Here is a 25,594-nt window from a genome sequence, read left to right as displayed (position 1 = left end):
TTTTACTGATGACGAATCCGCGCTGTTTTTCTTTCGTTTGATATCGTTGATTGTCCACTTACTTTACAAAAAGTAAAGCATACCCGGGTTTTTGTTGTATTATCTTGGTCGGTGACTTCGCCACAAGACTTTTTGTCGTTTTGTCTCCCTACCGGTCTTTTACTTATCTATGCGATTCTGTTTGCTACAATGGACTTATTACGTTCCGTGAATAGCCCTAAATTGTGAACGTTATCAAGAACAGATGGTCCTCGCTGAATACTAGTAATACAGGTAAAAGAGCAACGCAGCGATAAGTCCAGATCAAGGCATCAATCATTACAATATCTTCATCACAGCCGCTTGGAAGAACCGACTAACTCCACATCCGCTGCAACCGCCCTATGATCCGAATTGAAGATTCCATCATCAAACCGATTAGTGAGGATGCCATACGTCCGGATATTCCACGGGACATGACCACTTTTCAGAGGTCCCACCAGTACATAGTCGAGAAGCGCATCATCAATAGGGGTATCATTGAAGCCCGTCCAAGAATTCACATTACCATAGCGCCTCTCCCCATCCACACAGTCCCTCGTATGGACCATAGCACCAGCAGTCAGAACCCCAAACGCATCATTATTCTCCCTAGAATTCGTATTGAAATCCCCACAGAGAACCACCCCCTCCACAGAATCCGAGTCCTTCTTCTTCAACACCTCCTCCATCCACTCCAGAATCAACTTCGCACTCTCAAACCTCGCCACCTTCCCCCGATCATCCAGATGCGTATTCATCGCCAATACCTTCCTCCCCGACCCCCGATGCCTCAGAACAACATACGTCACAATCCGCCTATACGCCGCATCCCACCCCCGGGACGGCGTATCCGGCGTCTCCGACAACCAACGCGTGGTGGCCCATTCCACCTCCCAGACCCTAGCCCGGTAAATGATAGGCGAGTACTCTCCCTTCTGGCCGCCATCGCGCCCGCACCCGACATGTTTCCAGATCTCCTCGCCCTCAATGCTCTCGCTGTCCGGGGCGGTGTTGAGACCGGTCAGGATGTCGGTGAGTTGGCGGTGCATGACTTCCTGGAGACAGATGATGGCCTCCGGGTTATGGGTTGTGTTGAAGTCGAGTTGGTTGACGATGTGGTTTCGCCGGATGTTCCATGGTTTCTCGGGGGGGAAGGTGAACCATGGGATGGTTCGGATGTTGTGGGTTATGAGGCGGATGGGGATGGGTTTGGTTTTGGCAGTGGTCATCTTTTATACTGTGTTTTATTTTACTTGGTTGGCTTGGTTGATATTCGTGACTTTCTTTTGTAAAATTGTATAACCGATGATTTGATTTGAAATGACTGCCAAGGAGGGACCATTGGAGGTAGAAGTAGGGCTGGCACTGGGCGGGACATTAGTAGATGCTGTAACGATTCCATCATCGCCAAGTCATGCGGAATTCAGTTGTGTTTGATATGATCTTAATATCGGGGCCATGGGAACCCATGTGGTCTGGATGGATCTGTACGGGCGGAGGTCGACGATTACGAATGATTTTCATGGTGGCTTGCGGAGTTTTGAGCTCGACGCGGAGATCCTGTCGGTTGGAGGGGGAACTTCCTTTTAGAGGAAGAGTTGAGTATCTATATCTATGAGAACAAAACAAATAAATGGTGAAGCATATGATTGAGGGTTTTAATGAAGGCTGTTTGTTGGAGTGCACTTGTATCACATGCGGAATTAGGGCTAATTTGTAGGTTGGCTATCGCTGGTACAGTGTACTTTGGTACACTTAAAATGGACCGACCCTGTATTTATATGTTGATATCTTTGGTTAAGTCATACTTCTAGCCAAATATTGCTCGTGTATATTCTACCGTACAAAGCTGCCCTGGGAAAGAAATAAAATATACAGCTTTGACAATTTAAACGTAAAACAAGAATCTAGTACAACTGCAGCCAAGCCTCTTAGCAGCGCCGAGCTTCTATGCTAAAGATGCTATATGCACGGCTTTATGATCCTGGCACAATCTATAAGTCATAGATCGGGACGTAGCATGTAAAATGCCCCGATAATTAACATGCACTAGATATACACAAAGTCCCCTACAAGCCTCGCTGTTAGGAAGACTTGCGATAGGAGGTGCCGGAATGACGGAGTTGAAGCGAGTGACTATTGTGATGATTGTGATAATGCTAGACCCATAAGTCCTATTCCATCCACTGCTCTGACTGGTAAATAGTAAAATCATTCTACTGATAGGAAGAGAATGTGTCCTATTGATTTTATAGGACGAATGATATAAATTGAGGCAATATATCCGCTCGGTCAGGCTGAAGGTAGAAAGGCCTGGGATACTACAACCCCCCCTGAATATGTAGCTACTTTTAAGTATCACATTCCAATGGACTATTATTTATCACTATATGATTCATCATTAACAAATCCCATAGAATAAATAGATGGTTAGGACTTGCCTAGTGGAGCCCATATGAGGTATCTTCCAAACTTGGTTTAGTGTGATACAGACACATGACAGACTGGTAATACCAATACGAGATAGCTTACCTAAATTTCCGTTCAATTGGACGGACTTCAACGCTCATGAACTTTACAGCTGATGCTCTGCAGGTTCCGTTTTCCATCAACTGCTCCTCTATCGCACAATGGATACACAAAGCTTCGACACATCATAGAGAAATGATATTAATGAAGTAAAATCACGTCGTACAATTAGAATGGCGGAAAACGCCTATCCTTACGACACAGCCGTCGTCCGCGAACTGCTCAAGAATAAACGCAAGACCCGCGGCATTCGCTCCTGTTTTCCTTGCAGACACCGCAAGGTCCGTTGTGACGGAAGAGAGCCATGCTCCAACTGCGTCAAGCGCGGCCATAGCGAGTTATGTCGTGTGCCGACTGCTTCCGGCAGTGAGGCGAGGGCACCGCAGGCTGCACCGAGGGATGTTCAAGGGCCGAGTGTACTAAATCTAGATGCTCTGTATGTTCTTCTACTCAATTCCCGACAGCTTATTGACTTTGTAATAGAAATAGTACAATTGAAGAAGCGCAATCTCAGTCTGCAACTGATCCTAGCCTTCTCATCTCAAAGCTGGAGAATATCGAGGAGCAAATTTCCTCGCTCAAGGCGGACCTGCGCGCAACTGTTACGGCGACATCCCAGAGCCCTCATTCTGTAGGTGAGACTCGTAATACTGGCCAATTGCGTGCCCGACCAGCTAGTAAGTCGCCTGGACGGTACTTTGTCGAGGATGCTACAGGAGCCACTATCTATCTGGGCAGCCACTCAGACACCCCTCTTGCACTGGGGTGCCGTCAAGTGTCGGCAACGGGGGATATGATGCTGCATGATGCACTAATCGACCAATTTGTGCCACGGACATATCCTTTCGCCAATCTCTGGGGGGCGGAGGCGACAGCCAAGAACGTCTGCGAGACGTTGCCGGACGATTCGGATATCATCCGGTATGCATCTCTGACTTGCCAGTTTTTAGTTCTGAAGACGGCGACTCTCGGTATCTGATTCCTCAAGACTGACTATCATAGATATTGGCAAATCTATCAATCAATTGTTTACCCATTTTACCCGTCGTTGGTGACCATCGACCAGTTCGGTCCTGCCTTGTTCGCATTCTTGGACGAACGAGCTGCATCCCAAGAAGCTACAGCCGAAGATCTCGGACCTGATTCGTCTTGGCTGGCGCTATTATTTGCAGTGTTAGCTTGTGGGGTGCAGTTTTCGGATGATCCGATCAAGGAGCGGGATTTGAGATCAAAGGTCCTCAGTATGTTGATACTGCCTTTCGTTGGAAAAGCTAGAACTGAACTTACAATGTAGTTTGCTCATCTTTCCAATGCCTGCGCATGTCAAACTTTTTCAATCATACCAATTTGGATCAGATCCAAGCCATGGCTCTGATCGGGCATTGTCTGCGCAACAACCTGGATACCAACAGTGCGTGGATACTGATGGGTAGGTATATGGCCCTCTACCTCTAGCTATTTATACTGATTGCAGCAGGTGCAACCATTCGGTTAGCCCAAAGTATCGGCCTCCACGAAGCATCACCGTCTCTCCCAGAATCCGAGCAATTCCAACGCAACAAACTATGGTATTCACCCCTCTCGATATACGCCTCTGACTGCACTACTAACAAGGGGCAGGTGGACAATCGTTTGGCAAGATACCTTTCTATCGTTCACATATGACCGCCCTCCAAGTACAATCACAATGAGCTGCCCCATCCCGTATAGACAGCAGACCGAAGGCCTCTCGTTCCAAGAATCCATCTTCACCATTTGCAACATCCTCCTCAACAAAGCACGACAAGAGACAGCTGGAAACCTCGAAGACCCACAACAGAGCGCGCTCAAGTACAAAAAACAACTAGAAGAGGTATGGGATGACGCTGCTCCGTTTCTCACGAACAAGGCACGGTGCACCTCGGTACAAGATCATCTAGAACGATTAGCCCTTGGAGTTCATCTAGGATATGGTATCTGCAGACTGGGTCGAGTGTATCTGAGTGAAATGGAACCTCATTCTCCCCTTTACAATGGGGCTGCGATGGACTGTATGAACCGAGCTATGCAAGCGCTCGAGAGTTTTCTTGATCTTCATCGGTTCTCTGCGAGTGTTTGTCGATCGTGGGCGTTTGTGCACAACGCGGTTAGCTGTGCAATTACACTCAAGGGGCTAAGGGTACCACTTGTGGAGGACCAGCTGAATCCAGAGGTACTTGTGCAGCGCCTGATCGCAGTGTTGGAGAAAGAGGAGAAGGATTCCGAATGGTGCGATGCGGATACAAATGTTCGGTATTTTGGGCCATATTCTCGGGCGCTGAAAGCATTGCGAGAGATTTACCGAGAGGTCGCGGTGTGATATACATCCAGGCGAGAGCTACGACTCTGTTACTGTAAGAGATCTGTGCCCCAACTCCACTTATATGATAGAATTAACAATATACAGTCCAACTCTAACCATGAATATCTATTCTATGTCTAGTGTACATTCTATCAACCCATTAATGATACATAACCATCTAAACCCTCCGCTTAGCCCTAACATAAAAGTTCAACGGCCGAATCAACTGAAACTCAGGATCATAATCAATCGCTTCCAGTCCGTCCCTTACAAACTCATACCGACTCACCAACTCTGCCAACAAAATTTTTACCTCCAACAAGGCAAAATTAAATCCAATACAACCCCTCGGCCCCGTCGCAAACGGAATATAAGCGCAACGATGTCTTCCCTTAACCTCCTCCGTATCCCACCGATCAGGATCAAACCGGAACGGATCCCGCCAGGTCTTGGGATTCGTATGGATAGCATACAACGCCGGGACAATAACGCTATCAGGCGGGAGACGATACCCGCCCGGGAGCACGACGTCAGTCTTGGTGGTTCTCCCTGGCTGGAAACTGGCGTTGTGGAGGCGTTGCGTCTCCTTGACGAACTTGTCGAGGTAGGGGAGGCTGTGCGCGAGATCGGGGGTCCAGGTTGTCTGGTTGCGTTCGCCGCTGGGGCCGACGATGCCGTGCTCGACGAGCTCGGCGTAGAGGCGGTCCTGCGTGCCTACGTATGTGACCAGACAGTAGAGGAGCCAGGAGAGGAGCGCGGAGGTGGTGGTGAAACCGGCGCCCGTGACGATGAGCATGTTGGCGAGGATGAGGCCCTGCGGGAAGTGCTCGCCTTTGTCGTCGACCGCGTGCAGGAGGTAGTCGACGACGCAGGAGGCGCTGAGAGCGGCCTCGTTCATGGGGGCGTCGGCGATGCCGGAGCCGGCGACTTCGTCGATGGCTTCCTGCAGCAATGTGTAGATAGTGTGTTGGACGTGGCGGAGGCGGGCCGGGTCGCCGAAGGGGAGGTATCGGTACCATTCTCCGCGGGCAGTGATCTTCTTATTGAGCGAGAGGAGATTGGCGATGTTCGTGACGATCGGGTGGAGGGGGCTGTCGACTGAGTCGAAGTGGCCGAAGTCTTTGCCGAGGGAGAATGATCCGATAGTCTGCGAGGCCAGCTTGACCATGTACTGGTAGACGTTCCATGACTCGTCACGGCCGTCCAACTCGTCGAATACAGGCAGAGACTTTCTTGCGCAGTTTTGCATCAGGCCTGTGTAGTGTCTTACCGCTTTGGGGCCCATGGCTGGAGGGAGGTATTTGTGAGCGAGACGCCAGTTCTCGGTCTCTGTGTCGCCTATGAAGATGGCAGTGTTGTCTTTTACGCCCCAGAGGGGGTGGTTCTCGTTGATCTTCTTGGTCATGTAGGCTGATTCTGCGAGACAGACTGAGGCGACCTGGGGATCGTCCGTGAGGTAGGTGGTTTTACCCATGTTAGTGGTTTTGATCACTGGGCCGTATTTGCGGAAGAGTCGATAGTGGTTGCCCAGATGGTCCGGAAAGATCTCATAGAAGCTACCAACCAAGGGCAGCCCTTTAGGTCCTTGGGGGGTCTGTACTGCATTGCCGTCGATACGAAGGCCGATGGGAGATGATGAGGCAGAGATAATGTCGGCGACGGACGACAACGTTTCGTTCTCGGAGGTGTGGAAGGAGATTCCTGCAATGTTAGGGCTTTTGATAAGGAAGAAGTGTTGGTGGAAAGCTTACCTGTTGGCAGAGCGACATGGAAAATTCCCCCGACAGCGCGCTGTAGGTCTTCAAACTTCCAGCGTGAGTCTACAAGTATCGACTGCGCGGTGGCGATGTCGTCGCCCACGAGATAGAATTGACACTTCATAATGAATATCAATGCTTAAACCAGCTGATTTGATTGAAGAGTCACCGGCAAACGACATTATTATATACCTGCATGAATGTGAATCTGAAGATGGCATCCAAATAGCCGTACCACGTTGACCTTCGGCTGCTTCGGAGACATCGTCCGAAGTTCGTACGAGGGTCGCCCGAGGGTTCATGGTCTGGATAGAACGGCACAAGAGTCGCAGAAGACAGTCGAGGATATAAATGACTAAATTGTCCATTTCTGCTTCTCAAGGGTAAAACTGCATATACTACCAAAATGCCGTCCTTCACCCTTGAACAGGTCCAAAAACACTGCAAACCGGACGATGTCTGGTTTGTCCTCCACAACAAGGGTTCGTCTCTCCTATCACCCAGCCAGAAAAATATTGACTGTTCATAGTCTACGATGTGACCAAATATCTTGAGGATCACCCCGGTGGGAATGCCATTCTTCTTGAGGTCGCTGGCACCGATGCTACAGAAGCTTTCGAGGAAGTCGGACACTCTGACGAAGCCCGGGAACAGTTAGAGCCTTTCTACGTAGGCGACTTACCGACAGAGGTAAATACTCATTCTATTTATCATTGATCTCTATACTCACAAGACTAGGAACATACTGAATCTGTCGAGATCTACCGCCCAACCTACGAACAAGTCTCACAATCTGCGGCTGTCAACGTCAAAACCTCCACCTCCTGGTCATCCATAATCCAAACAATCATAAAATGCGCCATGACCGGTCTAGCAGGCAAATCCGCCATAACAGTCTACCGCCGTGGCATAACCACCACCGAGATAGCTCACGCTCTGCGCTCCCTCACCACATCCATCTCTCCCCGCCAGGGCCCGGGCCACGACGGATCCCATTTCTGGGCCGGCGTAGGCATCGCCAGTGCAGTCCAGTTCTCCCTAACCCTGGGCCTGGGAATGTGGATTTCGACCAAGCTAGACGTGCAGCAAGAATTCACCCATCACGTTCCCCGTCGGCCAGCCAAACCAGCACGTATGATCCGACTCTCCCGGACCAATATTCCAATCAAGAAACCGAGTGTCTTGGATCCGCGCAAATGGCGATCATTCACCTTGACCAGCAAAACTGAAGTCGCACCACATGTATATCGATTCATCTTTGCGCTGCCAAATCCGGATGATGTCCTCGGCCTACCGACGGGCCAACACATTGCTCTACGAGCAACGATCAACGGACAAAGCGTCTCGAGATCGTACACACCGGTATCCAACAACAGCGACCTAGGTCGCATCGAGCTACTCATCAAAGTATACCCCGAAGGAGCGATGACCCAGCATTTAGAGCAGATGAAAGTAGGCGACTCAATCGAGATCCGCGGGCCCAAGGGCGCAATGCAATATTCCCGGCAATATGCGAAGCACATCGGGATGATCGCAGGTGGAACAGGAATTACACCAATGTACCAGCTCATTCGGGCAATCTGCGAAGATGACAGCGACAAGACGCAGGTGTCACTGCTGTACGCGAATAACACGGAAGAGGACATTCTGCTGCGCACGGAGCTAGATAACTTCGCGAGGTGTCATCCTGAAAAATTCCAGGTGCAGTATGTGCTGAGCCACCCCGGGGAGACGTGGCAGGGTTATCAGGGGTTTGTGAATGGGGATCTTATTGCGAAGCATTTGGCGCCTGCTGCGCTGGAGAATAAAGTGTTGCTGTGCGGGCCGCCGCCGATGGTGGCGGCGATGAAGAAGACCCTGCAAGGGATGGGATGGACGATACCTGGGGCTGTTGCTAAGGCTGGGGATCAGGTTTTCTTGTTTTAGTGCATAGATAGTGTATAGATAGTGAATATATTTGGGCTGCTTTTTATGGTTCATATACTGCTAGAAATACCACAATCCTTTGCTCGGACGATGCTAGGTAACTAAAATTAGTTAGCATACTGTATACTGGATAGACACAATCTTAGGCAATATCTGATAAATATCAGTGGGATGCACAGTATGCGACTAAAGCCAGAATCTGTAATTCTTCACAACAACACCACACAGTTACTTGCAGTTAGTTCATTGTCTTATCCAACCAAAATGAGAAAATCCGACACACTATACCATGACACCAATAATAGAGAGAACATACATCCATTGAGCAATACTAAGCCCACCTCGAGATCACCAACGAACAAACCACAACAGTAGTTTGTACTCATTCCACGGCTAAACGGCACTATGCTAGCACAACTCATTCCATAACAATACCCACCGTAGAATCCCAAACGGACACTTCATCCACCTACCTTTCCCGAAATATGAGCGTCCCAAGCCGATATGGTGCGCATACAATCATCCCAAAGTTCGGTCCATAGGGTTAAGTATCCATTCCGGCCCCGTTCCGAAGTATCTCCATACCGAGTCCGAGGGTGTCCGAGGACCGGCTCAACAATGGGTATCGGATATCGGCATACGCGTTATATGTATCCATATAGGGGATCTGGGTGCTGTGATGTGTGTATTGGGTAAAGTATATAAGAGCTAGATGGGGGTTTCAGAGAATGGGTTCCAAGATGTGTTAATGTGAAACTTGGTATATCCTCATACATTGAGTATATTCTATACTATCATATTATCTGCATTAAAGCCAAACATAATGTCCCAACCATCATCACGTCCCGTCGTGGTACTCGGAGCCGGGGTGCTGGGCCGCCGCATTGCCTCCGTCTTTCTTGCAGGCGGATACAATGTGCATATCCGCGATCCCTCCTCGCAAGCCCTCTCGGACGCATCCAGCTACATCAACAGTCATCTTCAGGAGTTCACAGCTCTTACCCCTTCTCAACGCACCGGTGGTACATACAAGACCTTTACAGAGATCCCCGCCGCCGTAACAGACGCCTGGCTTGTTGTAGAAGCCGTACCAGAGAAACTGCCATTGAAGATCAGCACATTTGCAGAAGTCGATCGCAATGCACCGGCCGACTGTATCATTGCATCGAACAGCAGTTCATTTAAATCGAGACACATGCTGGACGAAGTGAAACCTGAGAGAAGGGAAATGGTCCTGAATATGCATTTCACAATGCCGCCTGCTATCCGGACGGTGGAGTTGATGACGGATGGAGAAACGAGTCCAAAGTTGTTCAATTTGTTGACGGGTGTGTTGAGAGATTGTGGTATGATACCTGTTACGGCGAGACGGGAGTCAACTGGGTATGTTCTTTTCTTTTCCTCTCTTCCCTTCTTTGCATGATGGGTATAGTGCGTGGATGATGGCTAATTTGGGTTAGATTCATCTTTAATCGTCTCTGGGCTGCTATTAAGCGGGAAATCATGTTTATCCTCGCGGAAGATGTCAGTTCCCCTGAGGAGATTGATCTCCTGTGGGAGAATATGTTCCAGCTTCCGTCTAGCTTGCCGCCGTGTCGATTGATGGACCAGATTGGTTTGGATACGGTGGCGTTCATTGAGGATAACTATGTCCAAGAGAGAGGATTAGACAGCCGCATGACTGTCGACTGGCTGCGTGAGAAATATATTTCACCTGGGAAATTGGGACTCAAGAGTGACAAGGGCGGATTGTATCCTCCCAAGTCTGCCGAAAATGGCGTCAAGGATGAAGAGGTCTTGTACTTACTCGACGTCGGGTTGGGGTCAAACAATTCCAATATCTCGCTCGTTCCAACTGCCGGGCGAATTCTCAAGTTTCACACTAGTACTGGGAAGATGAGCACTCTCATTGAAGGACAGTCCTTGCCGGATGGAATTGACGTCTCGCGAACCGCATCTCGCATCTTCTGGACGAATATGGGCCGTTCGACGGCCTCAAATGATGGCTCTCTACACTCGGCGAACCTTGACGGAACGGATATCCAGACTCTCTTGCCCTCTGGCACGGTGCATACACCGAAGCAACTGGTCGTTGATGATGTCAACAGCAAGGTCTACTTCTGTGATCGTGAGGGTATGGGCGTGCACCGAGTCAATTTTGACGGAACCAATCACGACATTCTAGTTCGTACTGGCTCTCTCGATAAGCCAGAGGAAAGAAAAGATATGACGCGATGGTGTGTCGGTGTCACCTTGGACATGGGTCGAGGTTACATTTACTGGACGCAGAAGGGGCCCAGCAAAAGTGGCCAGGGACGGATTTTCCGAGCTGGTATTGATATCCCAGTTGGTCAGACAGCGGATAATCGACAAGACATTGAGCTATTGTTGGAAGGATTGCCTGAACCGATTGACTTGGAATTGGATGTGGAAAATCAGTTGCTATACTGGACTGATCGTGGCGAACATCCAACGGGGTGTTCGTTGAATCGGGTGGATGTTAGTGGCAGGGCTGATAAAGCGGAGCTTCAAAGCAAGAAGGAAATATTAGCAAGGCAATTCCACGAACCTATCGGGATCAAACTGGACGGAAAAAAGCAGGTATATGTGACGGATTTGGGGGGAAGTGTATATCGAGTGAATGATGGGGAGAAGTCAGTGATGTGGCGGGACAACGGCTGCTATACTGGAATAGCTATATCTTGATGCTTGCTTAGAGAAATAAAATAATTGCTTCATAGCGCTCGTGATATCAACGTCAAAGAGTCCACAAACTCTACACAGAATCGTAGACATTATATATAGAAGGTACGAGTATATGCAATTGTCAATGTATGGGATATCTTCCTGGTCGAAAATTGGGGCATAGCGCTATAATCAAATATTTGGATCATCTACTCCAGTTTTACAGTGACATTTACGCAAGTGCCTAGTCGTCGATTCTCCAGGATCTATGTTGCTGTGTCGGATCAACTACTACGTGGAAGACCAGTACGTTGGGCAATCAGAACCTATTTCCCAATAAACGTACCATAATACCTAACAGGATGGCGGATTAGAAATGATCGCGTGCAGGAGGGACGCCAGAGACTCATGGGGTAAAGAATCACCAATATCTTGAAGCCGCGTTCTATGTACGACTACTCCTTGCCTCGACAATCATGAGATGACTTATCTGCCACCAACAGCCTGTTAGTAATGGGAACAATAGATAGCTTGAGCAAAAACAGCATATGAACAATAAGGAGAAAAAAAAAAACCAAGCCCATCCTGTCATGGAAAACCCCTGTGAAAACTCCAGAGCTACGTTATCAGTAGCCTTCATCCTCGGCTTGTTGATACACATGTCGCGTCCTGGTGGGGTCTTTGCGCATCTTTTGACCAGACCCAGTAAAGCCCACTGCCGATGTAGAGATTAGCCATGGTCTATTGGACACCAAATCATGAAAAGCATACCTCGGGCGCTGACACTGTCTCCAGTCCGGAACATGCTCTCTTTCCGTCCCAGCTTTCCCTTGCTCGCAAAATCCTTCCACTTCATCTTACCCGCCTCAAGCTCGCGGTTGGCTTTGACCTTCCGAGGTGCCTTTGCGGGACGCGCGGGGCCATCGCCTACCTTGCTTGGCTCTTGCCGCGCCTGGTTCGCCAATGCGGGATTGATATCTGCAGCTGCAGAGATCACGCTCGAGTTTGGCAGTTGTGGTGCTGGGGATTGGGATGCGGAATTGCCTGAGCTTCCATCAGCCTTGCGTTTACGCGAATCATTGCCAGAGATAGGCCTAAGGTCTTTTGCAGTTAATGATTCCACCGTGCCGTAGGACTTGAAGGAGACCAGGTAAACAGGGTTGCTGGAGGAGCCAGTGATGGAGGTGATGCGGGCAGGGTAGAAGGAGTTGTCGCCCGAAGTCCAACGAGCAAGAACATGTTCATTAACGGAGAAAGATGCCGGTGGGACCGACTCTTCCGTCTGCTCAACTGTTGGCTTTCGATATCCCGTCTGAGATGTGGAATAGCTACCCCGGGGTCCTTGATCTTTTAGCGGAAGCGATGTTTTCAACGTGGACGGGGCGGGAGGTTTGAGCTCGGCGATGGAGGTTTCGGTGAGGTTAATAAGTTCTTCCAACTCAGTTTTGAGACTCTGAAGTTCCGTATTATCTGGATCTACCTGCAAACTCGATTGGACGGTTTCAAGCTGCACCCGCTGGGTTAGATATCAAAGTTCAACAACTATTCGACACATATACCTGTAGCTTGAATTCCTTGACCTCGGCTTCCAGAGCTGCCACGTCCGACATTGTGGAATATAAGAACTTTTCGGAAAAAGAAATTAACAGGATCAAACCAAATAGTGGATTGCGAGAGCAGAGGGAAGAAAAGAAGAAAATGCGCTATTGAAAAGACCAACGTTGTCTTGGAACTATTTGCAGATGGCAAAGATAAGACCCAAAGAGAAGTTGGGATAAGATAGTGCACGTTCCCCTTGTGGTTAGTGCATCACGTGAGGGTCTCTTCTGCAGGTGGGATGCACTCCGGATGTCTTCACCATCAGTCAATATGGGAGTGGATCTCCCCCCATTAGCTTAATTACTTTAAGAATCTACAAACTACACTCGTTGTAGTTAGAAGGTGATTGGGGCACTGATGACGATCTCATAGTGATAACTTGAAATTGAATATCACGTCACCCCGGAGATTCAAAGGAATTGACCGACTAACGGAGATTCATCCTGTGGAACAGAGCCAAATCCTATTGCCACTGGTGCTCACGGCTTACTTGTGGCGCACCTTGAGAGATCCAGGTCCTTACCGTGTTTCACCTATCAAAACCATTACAGCAATTGCCCAACAATGGTAGCATATGTTGGGGGTTACAGGGTACGCATTCTCTTGAGAGTTCCCCAATTCGTCGATCTACATAAAACAAACTGTTGATGAGTCACGGAAGACCCGAACTCGGAGGAAACTGGTCCAATTGTTAGATCAACCTGGACCCATCTGGGAGGATTTGACGATAAGGGCGGATGTTTCACGCTGACATCCATCCGTGGGGATAAGAAAATGGAGATATTGCTGCACTGTGTACATGTAGAAAAACGAACAAGATAAAAATGATATCATAACAAAGGGAAGAGAACTGCGAAAGTGATGGTCAACGAGAGGTGAAAGAAAGAGGGTAATATCTCCACAGAAAAAGGAAGAGTTCATCTTATCAGTCGACCGAGAGCCACGATGTGGAGAGACTTCGGATGGGATCTGCTGAGTGGCGGGAACCAAACGGCTTTAAACACGAGGGAATGGAAAGTGGCAGAAAATGCGAAAGAAAAAAGAGGGTCTGGCCTGATTTCTAAGCAGCACCTGGGATTTTCTGGTTCCGAACTAGCGTCCACGATCCGTCACCCTGATTGGCCCTGATCAGTAACCCTGGGGTTAGGCAACCAATAACCACGCGCTAAAGGGGCTGCCGCTCTTTCGGCGACCAAAAGAGTGGTACCTCAGGCTAGTCATCGCTGTACCGTATCGAATGACTGCAATGCATCGGCTCATCTCTTCCCCTCTTACGCCAACTCGTTCTCTTCTTTCTTCATCCTCCCCCTGGTCTCTTCTCTAGCATTCGTTTCCCCCCTATCGATTGGTTCCCTGTCAGCCTGAAGTAGGCACCAATTGATCTGACGTATCTTGATCCATTCTCAGCATTTCTGCTCCGCCTACTGCTCCGTTTCTAGCCTCATTCGCCTCCCCCCGAGCCCCTCCTTTCACACACCTTGCCCTGAACCTACCTTTGGATCAACCTGCATTTTCTTCACCTCACCCTCTGTTTGATTATCCCCTACGTGTCTTGGAGCTCCTATTTACTGTGCATCGGGGTTGAGCTCCCTTTGGATCGTCCTGCTGCTTGCCCGGTGTCTGTACACCACTTCCGACTACGTCAATTTTTTTTCTTTAACCAGTCACTTGTGCCTCTCTCTCTGCCGGATCTCAGCCAGTTGCTATCAATTTCAGCTTGTAGTCGGAAGCATCCCTTAGTTCATTTATCCTCGAATCCTTACAAAAATTACCGCGTTTTCCGCCATCGCTGTAACGTCAATTCTTGACGCTACGTCCCCTCAATTACTGCCGCTTTGAGTATTTGTCTTGAATCATTCATCACACAGATACCTTTTTATCACTGGCGACTTCATACGATAGAACGAACGGGCGGGAAGCCCGGCCTTGCTCTCACAACGGTTCAAACAGCCAAGTCGAGTGTTTGATTTGGATTTGATTCTCGGTCTCTCTCAGCATACGAGTGGCCCCGGCGTCTGGAATTTCTCGCATATCTATTTTACTTCGGAAGATACGACAATCACGATGGCCGATTACAATACCCTCTATCATCAAGGTCTATACCTCTCCCCCGATCAACAAGACCTTCTTCTTGCCGCTCTTTCCTCCAACCAACCCCCTCAAAAACAACAGAACGATAAGCAAAGATCCCAAGCGAAGACAGATCCAGACAGCACTCCTGGAAACATGTCGTCTGGCAGCTTCAGCATGTCACCAGGATTCAATAAAACGCATCCTGGCTCCGGTGGATTGGGTTACGGAGATGATGAGAGTCCTTTCCTAGACTTTAACCCGGAGCTTGACTTTGATTTTCCGGGCTCCGAGAATCTAATTGGTGACCTACCGGGAAGTCTCCCGTCTGAGGAACACGAGGTAGGCGAAAAGCGGAAGGATATGTCGGACAACGAAAACGAAGAGTCGGGAAAGAAGCGCAGAGAAAGCGATGACAAAGCAGCGAAAAAACCAGGTAGAAAGCCGTTGACTTCAGAGCCTACTTCGGTATGCATTGAAATCTGTGGAGTAGATTGATCGGGGTTTGTGTTACTAACATGCTCTCTAGAAGCGCAAGGCGCAGAATCGTGCAGCGCAGCGGGCATTCCGTGAGCGCAAGGAGAAGCATTTGAAGGACTTGGAGACCAAAGTGGATGAGTTGCAGAAGGCCTCTGACGATGCAAACCAGGAGAACGGACTACTCCGCGCTCAGGTCGAGCGTTTGCAAGTGGAGCTCAGGGAGTACCGCAAGCGTCTCTCATGGCTGACTACCGGCAGTGGAATCTCTGCCATGAGCGCTATCCCGAGCGCTCATTCTAGGAATTTGTACGGCCTCAATAACAACGACTTCATGTTCGATTTCCCCAAGTTCGGAGACCTTCCCGGAGGGCACATCTTTAATGGCCCATTGACCAAGTCAAACCAAAACAAGCCTAGGGATGGTTCTTCTCCGGCGACAAGCGACTCCCAAGTTCCAGGTGTTATGACTCGGGAAACACTCAACGGCTCAAACAACCGTGGAATGCCAACTGCCAAAGCCGCTAATGGAGTCTCCAACAACCCCTCTCCTAAGGTTCCATCGGTGTACAATATCAGACAGTCCGCATCATCACATGATTCCTCCAATTCTTGTTCTCCATCATCCTCATCGGACTCACACCAAAGTCAGATGCTGTCTTCGAATGGCACATCGCCGGAACCGTCATCAAATTCGCCTGCTACGAAGCTTAATGACAGTGTTCAAAATCATCATGCTTGTACCTATAGCACCATTGATGGTGAGGCCTCCTTCTGCGCACAACTCGGCATGGCGTGCGGCAATATCAATAACCCTATTCCAGCTGTGAGAGGCAAAAGCGAGAGCGTGTCGAATACCCCCAGCCAACCCAACAACAACTACGAACAAACACCCGGACCTGGACTGGACCTTCTGGCGCAGCAGAATGGGGGTCAGTTCGATCCAGTGCTGTTCGGAGACTGGCGAGAACCTCAAGATGCAATTTTGTCGCAGGACTTCGGTACCTTCTTTGACGATGCCTTCCCCTTGCCGGATCTGGGAAGTCCATCTCACAATTTTAATGAGGTGGCTAACCCGCAGCCACCGAAGAAGGATTTGATTGCTGAAATCGACAACAAATTGGATGAGGAGGTGGTGCCTGGGGAGGACAAATCACAGATGTTGTCTTGCACCAAGATTTGGTATGTCGGCTTAATGTGGGTTCCCATGGATTATCACTGGCATACTGACTTTATCTACCGTAGGGACCGCCTGCAGTCTATGGAGAAGTTCCGCAATGGCGAAATTGACGTCGACAATCTTTGCTCCGAATTGCGTACGAAGGCCCGCTGTTCGGAGGGTGGTGTAGTTGTGAACCAAAAGGACGTGGAGGATATCATGGGTCGCGTCAAATAATAATCTTTGCCATCTGACTATAATGCACAATCGCGTGCTGCAGTTTTTGATACCCATATCTACTATGATACAACACTGCAACTGACGTCATGACGAGCAAGGCATCTGGGCACTATCATACTCGCAAAATTGAGTCACATACGCTCTGGTATATGTACCATCTACTTTCATTTTGGGATCAACATTATCCAACGATATGTATTTGTGAGGTATCTGTCTCTTCATGCTTTATTCTTCCTTTTTCTCTTCGGTCTTTGGTATCATACAAGGCGAACGGGGAGGCACAGTTCGGTTATAAACTCATTACTGGTCTCGGCTTGGAAAGCATGTACACCGATGATCAAATCATGCGTGCTTTGTTTCCCCTTACCGGCGTACAGTAAGTTGCCGGCTGGACGGCTGGCTATTGAAAGAAAATTTTCGGATGAGGCGCATTTGCGTTGTGCTGGATATGATCATATCAGAGGTCTGGAGTCTCTAGTTTTACATACTTCTTGGTTCACGGGTTACGATAGTTGTGCCTATTAACGATTGATTCCTTTTCTCCTTCTGTTAATACCATCAAGGGAATTGTTCATGTTGATATTGAATTAATTATTCTACTCTCTACTCTGACTTGACATCCACAATTTCCATGTGAACTTGAAACGTTCAAACCAGCTTTTCAGACAGACGCTACAAGTAAATGAGAAAATACCACACAGTTCCGTACTTGAAGCTCAGGGAACGATAAAGCTACAAGGGTATCGATATTGGTGCGTCCAGGAAGGTAGGAAAAAAATTTAAGATACAAAAAATTGCGTTGATGTTGACGCTGTTTTTATGATTTTTTCCTTTTTGATCCGTCGCTTTTTGTCTCTTTCCCTTTCATCATCGCACCATCTTCATCTCAACCTGTACTGCATTGAACTGCACCAACAACCTTCCGGTAGCCCGGGCTAAAGAATCCTAGGGGGTGACGAGCGTCTACTAGGAACAAGGAAATGAAGTGTAGTGTTTCACGTACATCTCGCTCAGAAGAAAACAAAATGGGAAAGGAAAATATCACATGAATAAAAATTAGGATATGAGGGACCGATGTGACTTCAAGAGAACACACGGTAGAGGAAGGTTGAATGTGAAGACATGGCCGGCAAAAAAAAAAAAGCGTTAATAATTTTCAACACAGCAGAACCAAGGAGACACGTTAAAACGACTCAGCTATGCTTAAGCATCGCCAGCCGCGGCGGGCTTCTCACCAGATGGAGTCGATGTCGATGGAGCAGGTGAGTCAGATGTAGGTCCTCCTTTGTTGAAACCGCCGCGACCACCGCGTCCGCCTCGACCACGATCGCCACGGCCGCGGCCACGTCCGCTGAATCCACCACGTCCCCGTCCCCCTTCACTGTCGCTGGCACCACCGCTTTGGTATCCACGCTGAGAAGTGTTGCCTCCCCGGTTGCTGCTCTGCCACGTGCCAGCATTGCCACGGTGGCTACCACGGTCTTCGAAGAACTTGATGTTAGGCTTGCGAGGTTGACCGGGGGGTGTGGGCTTCTTGTGCTCTGGGGGCTGACGATCGAGAGCAGCCTTGGCCTCTTCGACACTGTTGAACATCACAACGTGGTTGTATTTGCCCCATTTGTCGAGCTTGACAATCTTTGCTTTGTCCTCCTCAGGGAACAGGTCACGAACGGCCTGTTCGTTGTCAACGTTCGACACGAATAGTCCGTTGCTTTGCTTCTTTTCAGGCCTGGGCATAGGCGACTCGGATGGCTTCTCAGGCTGTGAAGTGCCGTTGGCCTCTGCAGCCTTTTCAGGCGATGTAGGGGCATGTTGCGAGGCAGCTGGGCCGGAGGGCTGGGGAGTTGCAGGCTTGGGAATAACGGGAACTGGGGAAGTACGAGCGGGGGCTGCAGCGGGAGCCTTGGCTTGTCCCTGCTGAGGTTGAGGCTGCGGCTGTTGAGGGGCGGCAGGACGTCCAGCAACCGGTTGGGCCTGACCAAACTGAGGAACAGCGGGACGAGCTGCCGGGGAGGCCACACCAGGGGTACCGGTAGGCACAGGAGGATTGGGCTGTCCAGCAACAGCAGGCACAGGAGGCTTACCGCCGCGGTGTGCGAAGTTAAAACCCTGAGCGCGCATTTCCGTCGCGATACGGCCGGCTTCGATCTCAAGGACTAGGAAACCAAATGCTGCATCTGCAAGGTTGAAGTTCCACATGTTCTTGAAAGCGCTTTCATCGACCTGACCAGCTGCGTTTCCGGGGCCGGTAGGTCCGCCGAACGGGTTCCCACCGTTAGCGATTGTAGGCATCTTCTGCACCACATCGAGAGCATTGTCCAAGAGCGTCTTCTGGGCTTCGTTAGAGGCAATTGCAGCCTCGACCTCACCGCGCACCGTCTCCCAAACATCGTTGAAGGAAGCCTTCGATGCGGCCAGCTTGCCTCGGTAGTGGTCCAATGAGGGGTTCACAGAGAATTCGTTGTAGGATGAGCCGTAGCGGAAATGCAAACCGGCAGAAATAGAGAAATCAGCTTTCAGGGTCACGGATAGCTGGTTAAGCATTCCTTCGCGCGCGGGTGACGCATGAGTGACAAAGATACGGGTTTCCGATGGGTCGTACACACGGTTTGCTGTGTCAATTAGCTCACCCATTTGCAGTAAAGTGGTCCACATGGTGCCTAGGCCACCGGCAATAGTGGTCTTGCCCTCGCCGTTATCGAACAGCTTGTGCATGACCACCGCGCCTCCCAGTCCCAGCAGACGAAGCTTGACACCACCTATATCCAGTAGGCGCGAGTTGGCCTCGTCGATAATATGAAGGTTATTCACCTTATACTCTCCAGAGCGAAACTTCTCCAGCACCCTAACATCTTCACAGGCACCCCAAACGGTGTATACAGGGACATCAAGTGTGAGCCGCTTGTCGAGCAACATAGAAAGCTCTGAGAGGGGTAGCTGGTCGGGGGAGAATCGTTGCTTAATGGATTGCTGGGGAGGAGTTTGTGCGATGGCCCGCTTCACATTTTCAGGAAGCAGAGGAGAGTATTGGGCCACATGCTTAAGGGTCCTAATTTTGGATACCCAGCCGTCAGTGAATTCTATCCCAGACACCGAAGCCCCAACGTAATCTGATCCGTAGATAAGCTCAAATATCAAGTGCATTACTTACTTTTCGGCAATCCTATCCAACGATGTGTCATCATAGAAGCCGAAATCACCGGTGTGGATGATATGATCTGCACGGGCCTGTTTGGCCAACTCATTCAGAGACTTCAGATTACCTGCGTAACACAAACGGAAAAAAGAAACGCCAGTTAGCTAAGCGCATCTCTACCACGTCTCGATTGTGTATGCTAGGAAAGCCTACCTCTAACATCCGCAATGCACAGGACTCTGACGGGGCCGTTCTGAATGACTCGACCGTTGTTTGGCAGAAGAGGGGTGGCGCCAGGAACGGGACCAGTAGCACCGTTGGGGAGAGGATAGCCTTGCGGACCGAAGTTGTGCGGAGGACGGGGCTAGAAGAGAAGCACAGGGGTGTCAGTAGGCATGCTTGTTCTGCTGGCGCGTACAAACGCGTGGTGGGCGAGCCATGACGTTGGCCAGCTATCTGCACGGGAGAGCAAATGACGGAGGTCAAACAGAGGGAATACATACAGAAGCCATGAGTAGGATCTGATCAAGGGGCGGAATATGAGAGACAAAGGCTTATAGGTAGCGATGAAGCGAAAAGGAGGGAGAGAAAGAGAAAGAAGAAGAAGAAGCAAAAGACAAGACGGCGAACGAACAGGGAGAAAGAAAGCTAAACACAGCGGCGAAGCAGTTTGGATGCAGCGAAACTCTTGGGGAAGAGTGTCACTGACCTGACGGGACACAACAACCTGAGGCCGCGACCGCTTATGTAATACCCAGGGGTGTCGTTGCTTCCTTGGTGCCTGAAAATTCATGCTACTGTTAAGTAACTCCAACAACGCATGGGTGACAGGTTTTCTGCCATGGCCAAATAGCTTGGAAATGGTGATCTAAACGGCCACAATAGTCTCGTATCTGATATATGGCAACGGACCCTGGCTTAGTGGCAACGGACCCTGACTTAGTGGCAACAGCATGTATATCTTCACTTTCAATGATTGACTACCATCCCTATACTTTCTATTCACTCTTCCCAATGGAGGAGTTATAGTTATGCATAGTACTCATAGTGTTACTCGCATAATAAATCCAATGTCAATGCAAAAAGACTCTCGACACTAGAAAGACAAGCGGCTCCACCAACGCAGGGCAGTGTCACAGCTCCTCTCTTTGCGTCTCAAAATCCTCTTCATCCATAGTGTTCGGTAATTCCATTGCGCCAGGCACAGTGCCCCAAAGAGATCTGGGCCCATTCAAGGCCATAAGCGCAAAATGCCCACCTACCGTCGGCCGAGCACGACACAAGATAGGCACCCCGGGACTTGCCCCTTTGGCTGATGTGGCAACATAGCGATCAGAGAAAGGCCAATTATGCTTTCCGTTGGTCATAAATGTCCACAGGTCTTCAACAAACTCGTTTCGTGTGTCCAACTCGAAGGTGGCAGCCAGCCACATATTCCAATCAGATTTGGCCCAGTCTTGACGGCTATCAAGAGGAACTCCAAACTCTCCTCGGACCGACTTGAAAAATGCGCTTGACATTTGGTGAACCTCTGGAGGAAAAGTGTCAAGATCAAGCAACACATCTGGATATAAATTATATGGAATTTTCCAGGAGGCTGGTTTGTTCGGGTATTGCAGCACGAAGTGTGTCTTTTGTTGATCGGTTCCGAGCTGCTGGTTGAAGAAGAGGTCTGCACGCTCCTTGCCAATACGGGAGTACTCAGTAAGCCCAGTCAATTGACCGAATGCCTTAATGCCCACTGCAGCCTTGATGGCCAGGTTTGTCTCATTAGCAAGAGGCCCTGCGGCATCATTGGAAGATAGCTGCTCCGCAATTTCAACACCATTGTCAACCAGATAGTCCGCGTAGGGTCTCATGATATCTTGGTACTCGGCCACCCATTCTCTATCGCCAGTTGCGCGCACATATGCTAGTGCTAGGACCATCAAGTTACCGCATTCCTCAATGGGCATTGGCTCGGCTTGTTGGTTGTCATGCCCAGTAGCATTGGGGTAATGAGAGCCCATGTCATGAATTACATATGGCTCCCGCCAGCGCCCCGCTGCAAGGTACCTCATCATCGGTTCTAGCAATAATCGTATGTAGTCAGGATTCATGACGTAATATATCGGGAAGGCAGGCATAATAACATCAACAGTATTAAGATTTCCATCGCTGGAGAGCTCTTTCACAAACGCCAGTGTATTATCGATGTCAAGTGAATCATTAGGAATAGTCAGATCAATAGCTCCATAAGCCTGACGGGTCGATAGCGTAACAATGTCCGCATACTTCTGCCCTGCGGTGGCCTTAGCTTTAGTGGACAGCTCTAAGTCAAGCTTCAACGATTCCCGGAGAGCATCCTGATAATCATCCAGAAAATAGGTGACTGCCTCAGGTGTCCCTGAGTAGTTCGCTCTATAATATCCCGTATATGGCGCCCCGAGGTAATTGATTGCCTTCTCTCTCACATAGCCAACGGCAAATCTCACGGACTGACTGCCAGTAACTATTCCTAAGTCATGTGATAGAGCTACAATTCCCCCAGGAAACCAAGGATCATTGCCATTCAGCTGCCCTGTTTTGATAAAGTGGGAGCGTATGTTCTCGCACTTTCCCGATGCAAAGGAAAGCTTGGAAGAGGGTGTTGAACGGGATGCAAAGATAGCCTCACCCCATGTTGCCATATCATCACGCTCTTCGTACAGGGTAGGATTATTGATTCCAAGGGAGAAGATAGCAGTAGTATCTTTCATCTGGAAGTTACGGTCGGTGTTTTCTTGCTTTCCTACCCATCGGTCATCAATACTAGAATATATCTGAATGCTGCTGGAAGACGCCGCCGACAATGAGACTGTTAGATAGCCTACAAGCACTGGTATCAGCTATCGACATGATTATCATGGATCATAGATAGCATTTCTTACTGAAAGGGAGAGACTGTCGGAGATGGTTGAAAGGCGACACAGGTGAAAAGAAATCTAGGGTGACAGTCACCGGACCAGCAGACAGGGTAAATATTGAATGAGCAGAAGTATATTCTGCACTAGAAACGACAGCCGGAAGAATATCATCACCTGCATTCTTCCCATTCATCAAGCTGTACGTCTCCCCGTCAATCCGCGCCATCACCGACCAGGAGAGACTCTGTCCGGCCCAAAACTGAGGCTCCGAATACGGCAAGGTCTTGACCTGATCGCTAGGCATCCATGTCGAGAGATATGGGTTCCGAACTGCCAAGGGGTAGGAAGGAGGCAGGGCTGGCCGATAAATTATAGAGTCTCGCTCGCGCGAGAGCATAGAGATGACCGTCGTGAAGAGGGTGCCAATCCCTAAACGATCTCGAAAATCAATATACATAACGATTGGAAGCTTTGAGTGTTTTCCTGGCAATTTGACGATTATAGAAATAAAATGATAGATGTAGTGACTCGGCGGTCAACTGGGCGAATAAGACTGCTGGGCATATGGTCGCCGGAGAAGCTCCAGGCGAGTAAACCGAGAAACGCAGGAGCCCAGATCACATCCACGCCGCAGTTAGCGTGGAGAAACAAACGGACTCGTCGATCGGTTTCGTCATTGGGGTGATTCGTCATGCATTGGAACGCCTGATGAGCTGATAGACATGCCGATCTCCGTGACAGAGCAGTAGTGGAAGCCGGTTAATTTGGCTGTTCTCAGTGCAGTGAACAATTATGTACATGGGTCCTAATACATTAATTTCCTGGGAATTTATTCGATCGATTGCCAAGAGAGCCGTATGTTTAAATGCGGGGTATGTTGACAGGAGTCCTCGGGAGCTATTTATACAAACTTGAAGCTCTAGTTCTCAAACATAAATACTAGACCTACACACTTACAGAAACTAACGTACTAGTTGAAGCATTACGTAGTGCGATGCTCAAGCAGATTGCTAGGTACAAGCGCGATTGAACCTAACGACATTCCCATTAGGAGCTGCTGACAGCTCGAACTGAATGGATCTAAGTCGGCTGAATTCATTTAGACAATGGCCTTGGCCTTTGCTTTCTGGCTTCCTCAGTACTAAAGATCGGCATTTTGAGAAATCGACATTTATTCTATGGAAATTCCTTTTTTATATATAAATAAAACGAACAGTCCTTTCTTGTAGTAAATTCATTCAACTCCCGCTTTTACAGCATAGGCTTCTCAATCCTCCTTCCCATCTCATCGAAGTGAATTTGCTTCCCAGATACTAGAGCCTCCTGGAGGTATGCACCGATTTCCACAGCCTTGACCGCGTTGGTCAGTTTAATCGGAAGTGGCGTGTTGTCTAGACAAGCAGCAGCAAACTCATTCGCTTCCTTAACGAAAGCAGCACCGAATCGGCCGATGAAGTTGCTAGGGACTTCTCGTGTGATACCTCCGGAGTGATAGAAGTTGACGAAGTTGCGCTGAGGGTTGGTGTTAACAGATAATTTACCCTCGGTGCCAATGACTTCTGTCGTGTCTTCCTGGCCGTGTGCCATCATGCGAGAACAATAGTAATAGGCGATTTTGCCGTTGTGGAACTCGACAATTCCTACTGCATTGTCATAGTCGCTGTACTTCTCCAGCTCCGGTTGGACAGCTCTGATTCCGTGGGCGGAGATGCTTTTAGGGACGGAGTCATCACCAAAGAACCACAACGTGAGATCGATATCATGGACAGACATATCAACGAAGACGCCTCCGGACCATGCTGCATAAGCAACGTAAAATCCTGAGGGGTCAAACTTATCACATGTCTGGCTTCGAATGATAGAAGGTCGGCCGATCAGGCCTTGACTGATCTTGTCGTTGACCTCGCGATAAGACTCATCGAATCGGCGAGAAAAGCCACACATGACTTTGAGATGAGGCTTAGTCTTTGCTTTCTGCACCACCGCTTTGCACTGTGAGAGGCGTTAATATATGTGAAGTGCAAGGCTCAAATCCAAACGTTAAAAGGTCTAGACTTACCACTTCTATATCTGTTGATAGTGGCTTCTCACAGAGGACGTGGAGATCACGGTCAATGGCTTTAATAGTCTGCTCGGCATGAACAGATGTCGCTGTGCCAATGGCCACTGCCGCTAGGCCGGGATGCTCGAGCATCCTGTCGTAGTTATCATACAGAGTCACACCATATGGCTCCAGGTTTTGTTTGCCCCAAGCAATCTCTGCAGGGTCAGGAGAGAAAGCTGCCACGAGCTCAGCACGAGGAGTGTGATGCAAAAAGTTAATGACATGGATCTTGCCAACACGGCCCAGACCAGCCATACCGACTTTGAGCTTGTGGACGGACATCTTTCAAGACGGCGTTTCAGATGTAATCGCAATCGGTATACAAGCAGAAAATAGACGTTATGCGATAAAATGGAAGAGAGAGATGTTGCAAAAGGAATTCCTGAGCTGGTTGTTGTGACTCGAGGAGCACCTTTGCGCTCCTTATATAACTGGAATACATGGGGCTCACAAAATGGAAAACTGGACCATTATGGTGTGAGGCAAGAATACCCGCCTGCTGTGCATCTTGGATATATTGGAGAGGATCCACAATAGGCCTAGTCGACATATTGCTGTTTGTAAAGACTCCCTACGAGTTTTTGTCAGACTGGAGTTGAGCATATACTATTACTGGGTGTGTGGGGAACGGAGAGAGTTGCCTTCCCTCGAATAAGATGGAGATACTTTCCGTTTCATGCGTGGGG

At 49.1% G+C, this 25,594-nt stretch overlaps 9 protein-coding genes across 9 annotated transcripts; 3 read left to right on the top strand and 6 right to left on the bottom strand.

Moving 5' to 3' along the window:
- Positions 1-332: 332 nt before the first annotated feature.
- On the bottom strand, positions 333-1,250 carry AO090001000632 (endonuclease/exonuclease/phosphatase family protein; the record flags this gene model as incomplete). The annotated part of the gene is made up of 1 exon (XM_001819081.1): positions 333-1,250. One exon carries the CDS (start codon positions 1,248-1,250, stop codon positions 333-335), a length of 918 nt encoding a protein of 305 aa, XP_001819133.1.
- Positions 1,251-5,048: 3,798 nt separating this feature from the next.
- On the bottom strand, positions 5,049-6,751 carry AO090001000631 (cytochrome P450; the record flags this gene model as incomplete). The annotated part of the gene is made up of 2 exons (XM_001819080.1): positions 5,049-6,571; positions 6,622-6,751. 2 exons carry the CDS (start codon positions 6,749-6,751, stop codon positions 5,049-5,051), a joined length of 1,653 nt encoding a protein of 550 aa, XP_001819132.1.
- A 282-nt stretch (positions 6,752-7,033) lies between these two features.
- Positions 7,034-8,553, top strand: AO090001000630 (uncharacterized protein; the record flags this gene model as incomplete). Its single annotated transcript, XM_001819079.1, has 3 exons — positions 7,034-7,109; positions 7,157-7,317; positions 7,366-8,553. 3 exons carry the CDS (start codon positions 7,034-7,036, stop codon positions 8,551-8,553), a joined length of 1,425 nt encoding a protein of 474 aa, XP_001819131.1.
- An 823-nt stretch (positions 8,554-9,376) lies between these two features.
- AO090001000629 (uncharacterized protein) lies at positions 9,377-11,259 on the top strand (the record flags this gene model as incomplete). The annotated part of the gene is made up of 2 exons (XM_023234634.1): positions 9,377-9,936; positions 10,014-11,259. 2 exons carry the CDS (start codon positions 9,377-9,379, stop codon positions 11,257-11,259), a joined length of 1,806 nt encoding a protein of 601 aa, XP_023089740.1.
- A 605-nt stretch (positions 11,260-11,864) lies between these two features.
- AO090001000628 (uncharacterized protein) lies at positions 11,865-12,848 on the bottom strand (the record flags this gene model as incomplete). Its single annotated transcript, XM_001819077.3, has 3 exons — positions 11,865-11,953; positions 12,010-12,745; positions 12,798-12,848. The coding sequence occupies 3 exons, from the start codon at positions 12,846-12,848 to the stop codon at positions 11,865-11,867; spliced, it is 876 nt and encodes a 291-aa protein (XP_001819129.1).
- Positions 12,849-14,901: 2,053 nt separating this feature from the next.
- yap1 (putative bZIP transcription factor AP-1/Yap1) lies at positions 14,902-16,780 on the top strand (the record flags this gene model as incomplete). Its single annotated transcript, XM_001819076.3, has 4 exons — positions 14,902-15,375; positions 15,437-16,145; positions 16,209-16,566; positions 16,630-16,780. 4 exons carry the CDS (start codon positions 14,902-14,904, stop codon positions 16,778-16,780), a joined length of 1,692 nt encoding a protein of 563 aa, XP_001819128.1.
- A 1,206-nt stretch (positions 16,781-17,986) lies between these two features.
- Positions 17,987-20,431, bottom strand: AO090001000626 (uncharacterized protein; the record flags this gene model as incomplete). The annotated part of the gene is made up of 4 exons (XM_001819075.3): positions 17,987-19,832; positions 19,935-20,046; positions 20,133-20,283; positions 20,423-20,431. 4 exons carry the CDS (start codon positions 20,429-20,431, stop codon positions 17,987-17,989), a joined length of 2,118 nt encoding a protein of 705 aa, XP_001819127.1.
- A 621-nt stretch (positions 20,432-21,052) lies between these two features.
- On the bottom strand, positions 21,053-23,261 carry AO090001000625 (putative glutaminase; the record flags this gene model as incomplete). The annotated part of the gene is made up of 2 exons (XM_001819074.1): positions 21,053-22,767; positions 22,829-23,261. 2 exons carry the CDS (start codon positions 23,259-23,261, stop codon positions 21,053-21,055), a joined length of 2,148 nt encoding a protein of 715 aa, XP_001819126.1.
- A 794-nt stretch (positions 23,262-24,055) lies between these two features.
- AO090001000624 (putative NAD binding Rossmann fold oxidoreductase) lies at positions 24,056-25,190 on the bottom strand (the record flags this gene model as incomplete). Its single annotated transcript, XM_001819073.1, has 2 exons — positions 24,056-24,796; positions 24,864-25,190. The coding sequence occupies 2 exons, from the start codon at positions 25,188-25,190 to the stop codon at positions 24,056-24,058; spliced, it is 1,068 nt and encodes a 355-aa protein (XP_001819125.1).
- Positions 25,191-25,594: the final 404 nt, after the last annotated feature.

This window comes from Aspergillus oryzae, chromosome 2, assembly GCF_000184455.2.
Source record: "Aspergillus oryzae RIB40 DNA, chromosome 2".
NCBI classification, from domain to species: domain Eukaryota; kingdom Fungi; phylum Ascomycota; class Eurotiomycetes; order Eurotiales; family Aspergillaceae; genus Aspergillus; species Aspergillus oryzae.
Note: the sequence above shows the minus strand (reverse complement) of the source record. Positions and strands in the feature narration are given on the sequence as shown.